The sequence below is a fragment of the Gossypium hirsutum genome, chromosome D02 (genome assembly GCF_007990345.1).
Source record: "Gossypium hirsutum isolate 1008001.06 chromosome D02, Gossypium_hirsutum_v2.1, whole genome shotgun sequence".
NCBI classification, from domain to species: Eukaryota; Viridiplantae; Streptophyta; class Magnoliopsida; order Malvales; family Malvaceae; genus Gossypium; species Gossypium hirsutum.
In genome coordinates, this window is record NC_053438.1 from 8685238 (window position 1) to 8689188 (window position 3951).

The following is a 3951-nucleotide window of genomic DNA, read 5'->3' on the forward strand; positions in this document are numbered from 1 at the left end:
ATACCGTAAAACAAACATGAAGGATAACTTAATCATAAAAAAAAAAAACACCATGATTGACAATTAAGTTTTTTGATAAGAGATAGGGAGTAAAAATGTCTTGGGGATGAATCTAGAACTAATGTAACTGAAGATTTGAACACGAGTGCTTTACCGCTCCTGTAGTTCAGTGAATCGTAGACAACTGAATTTTGATAAAATTCATTTGAATATGAATTAATGACAATTTACTAAGGTTGAAACCCTTTCTAATCCATTGATCGAGTAAACCGAAACAACAAATGCCATGACAAATGGCCACAAGTATGTTTTCTGGTTCAAATATCAGTCGAAGTAGACGAGGGGGAAATCTTTTTCCTGGAAATCACCTTCACATTTCTTTCTCATGGTCTTGACTTCCTTCATTTTACAACCAATTATCTGACTCGGAGCTAGCTGTTTCTTTGAAAGCAAGGCTTGCTTCCATGAACAAATTATCAGATATGTCCCAAAGTTCTTTTGCAAGTTTGGTATTGTGTGATAGCACTGATGAATCCACAGTCCTACCCTTTCCACCAAAAAAGTATACCCCAGAGGCTTCCTGAAATACCAAAGTCAGAAATCAATAGGTTCACTAAATCACCAGAGATAATTTTTTTTCCCTCGAGATATGATGCAATATTACCATCAGACAAGAATGGAGAAGGTTCATTACTCGAACTAAGTTGCAAATTTCAGCGTTGGAGACTAACAGTATAATTGGATTCATCATTTATGACTAGTTAATGTTAAGACTTTGGTAAGAAGAAACTATAATCATATATCTCAGATGAACTTACAGGTGGGGCAAGGGCTGCATCAATAAGAGAGCTAACCCCATTCTTTGGTGACTGCAAAAGGCCCGAAGACTTCAAAACTTGAAATGCCAAACTCGAAAGACACGAAGGGACTTCCCTCATGATATTGGTTTTTACACTTCCAGGATCCGCAGCACTTCAAAAGCAAAACAGACCATATTACATTTCATAAAGTGGATAGATGCCTAATACAAATGCTTTTCAAGATGAAAAATAATAAAGATGTTCTATAGCCGTTATAAGACCATCAAAGTTAAAATGAATTTTTCTCTTTTCTTTAAGAGAAAAAGTTTAACAAAAACCACTTAAAATATACTTTACAGAGACATGATAAGGTTGATCCATCAAGCCAAGTTGCCGGTGGAGCTCATATGAGAAGAGAATCAAGAATACTGTTGAAACAAAATTACATGTCATTGATAGAATGGAGATGAAAGTCAATCACAATAATCTTTCATGTTAAATGAATTACATTTCGAGTACTCATAGAGACGGGCAAATGGATATTGTTCTGATCTCAAGAAACGTGTCCCATAAACAGATTCCTTGTCAACCTGTACATCAAAAACTGAAGGAAAGTGCACGAATGTAGTTATATGAGGGTCTTTCCCCCTATTTCTCAAACACTATGCTTGCCCCGAAGAATATACATACATACATATATATATCTGTTATATATATATATATATATGAATTACCTGAAGAATATATAATACACGGCATCTAGAAAGATACTCACCACTTCGATGTGTAAAGGATGTGACATTTACAATCCGAGAAGGAACAGGGCTTCTTTTAAGAAGAGGTAGTAGTAATTTGGTCAGACAGAACGGTCCAATGTAATTTGTACCCATCATCCTGAGGAACACGAGTGAACTTGTAAGAAGGAATTTGAGGACAGAAAAGGGACATTGTGACCACAAGAACAAATGGTGCGAAGGACAGGAAATACTCAAAACCAACGGCAGTTTGAGGTTAATCTGCACTAGCAAGTGGTAAGAACTTCTAGGTAAGGTTAAATTTCACTCGAAGAAAATGTAGCATATTAAACCTTTTCGCATTTGGGAGATTTGGGTAGTTAAGATTCAAGAATGGATCATGACAACCTGTTTGATAGCTGAGAAAATCTACCAAGAAAATGAAGATAACAAGAATCGTATATTGATGATTCTAAAAGGACTGTTTGTTAATAACAACCATGCAGCTGTATGCACATGTAACAATCTTAACTAACATCATAACCATCATCGTAGCAACCTAAGTACCTAACAGCTTGCAACTGACAGTATACAATAACACAGGTTACACATTTTCCAACCAGTAAAGAATATTATACAGTTGAACCAATATGCAGCATCAAAGCTAGAGTAGTTAATTACTGATCATAGCCTTCAGGTGTGGTTCGCGATGATGTTGCCAGTATCCCAGCATTATTAATCAAGAGCTGCAAAGAACAATGCAGTTTGCAATCCAAAAGCCACTGCTGAAGTGAGCTTTTGAACTCCAAAATTGATTGGAATGATGCCAGGTCAACCACAAAAGCTTTGACATGGGCATCTTTATTCTGGGTTTTTATCTCTGTCATAATCTATAAACAACAAGAACCAAAAAGAAAAATAGGATAAACAGCATCATAAAACGAGAGGACACATGCAACAATAAATTTACTGTGTATATATCTATATACCTTTGATAACAAATGCGATGATCGTCCAACTGCAGAAACCAACGTAAATAAATGTCAAGTGAGATGCTCAATTTAAAGACACGAGCAGGTAAAGAGCCTTCACTGGATAGTTTATGTCATGACCCGACCCAGCCTGCTAGACCACGTGTGAGACACAAATCAAATTGCCTGGTTTAGTTACTGACAGGTCCTCAAGGTTTTGTCACCGCTTTGAGTGCACTCTACAGAACATATACCTCTTATCTAGCTAGTTCAATTTGTATCCCTTCTACAAAACTATTATTATATGTAAGTATATGGGTTCGAATATGTGGTAGCACGCTTAAGTGTGAAAACAAACCTTGAGAGGCTAGCAATGGGCATTCAAGCAAGGCAATTCCAGTTCGTGTCTCACGAGCCAAAATAGAACGAGATGCATCAAGAAAATTAAAAGTAAATGAAATAAGTTGTGGGCAGAGCAGGGTACCAAGAACAACAAAGAAGCCTTCCCGTGAAAGAGCGTGCGCAGCCGCAGCTCCCAGTCCTGATGTAGCCTGCAGCAATGAGGGAATGAAACAAAAAGGAAAGAAACCACAAACTAATAATAATAATTCAGGCTAGTGAGGTGAAAATAAAGAAGACTTACGCCTGTAATGATGCAAACAGGCGTCAGAGACTCAGAGATTGGAGGACGACATCGTGGGTAGGATTGGAGTCGGCGAGAAAAGATCCAGTTGGTGTGTAACTGGAAGTATGAAATGAAGAGTGAGATTGTCCAAAACACGGCCATTCTCCAAAAACTAATGGACGCAGCAAAACGAAGAGCTTCTTTCAACTCCTTTATCATATTTTGCAGATTCAATAAATTCAGTAATAAGATACTAAAAACAGTAAGCTGTGTAGATAGGCTGAGTTCCTTTGAGACAAACTGTCGAACACGTTATACTCAATAGCATAAATAGTTTATTATTACGCAGGTGATCGGTACAGCAATCTGGATGTACTAATTTGAGAGCTTTTTTTCCTTAAAGTCAACGGCCTACGACTTGCGGGTTGAAAACGAATGTTTTCGTTAAAGAGGAAAGAAAGTGGAAGAGGAATTAAAAGAATAATAATGAGCAGAACTTTTTAACTTTATATGAAAGTGTTTGGGTGAAGATTTAGAAAGATTTTAATATATATATATATTTGGATAAATAGAAGTCTAAAATTTTGAGTTAAATTTTTATAAATTTTTATTTTGAATATGGAAAAAAAAACTATATATAATTTAAGCATTATCATTATATTTTTTTAATCATGGTTGTGACATACTTTATAATTTTAATCAGTTTACGTTAATTTATCATTAATACTCATTTTAATCCTCTAATTTTATCTAAAATCAATCTAAAATTTAAACTTTACATCTTCTCGAATCAACCTTCCTTCAACTGAAACATAATCTAC

The 3951-nt window shown here is 35.7% G+C and overlaps 1 protein-coding gene across 2 annotated transcripts; it reads right to left on the bottom strand.

Moving 5' to 3' along the window:
• Positions 1–210: 210 nt before the first annotated feature.
• LOC121214496 (dehydrogenase/reductase SDR family member on chromosome X) lies at positions 211–3673 on the bottom strand. 2 transcript variants are annotated; one of them, XM_041088238.1, is made up of 9 exons: positions 3149–3663; positions 2990–3056; positions 2524–2552; positions 2216–2424; positions 1576–1694; positions 1309–1404; positions 1153–1228; positions 819–972; positions 211–580 (listed from the first exon to the last, which is right to left on the bottom strand). In XM_041088238.1, the coding sequence occupies exons 1-9, from the start codon at positions 3347–3349 to the stop codon at positions 407–409; spliced, it is 1125 nt and encodes a 374-aa protein (XP_040944172.1). In that variant the 5' UTR covers positions 3350–3663; the 3' UTR covers positions 211–406. The 2 variants fall into 2 exon arrangements, with proteins under 2 accessions (XP_040944172.1, XP_040944173.1); XM_041088239.1 differs by lacking the exon at positions 211–580 and having other exon boundaries at positions 820–972; positions 1158–1228; positions 3149–3673.
• Between the last annotated feature and the right edge of the window lie 278 nt (positions 3674–3951).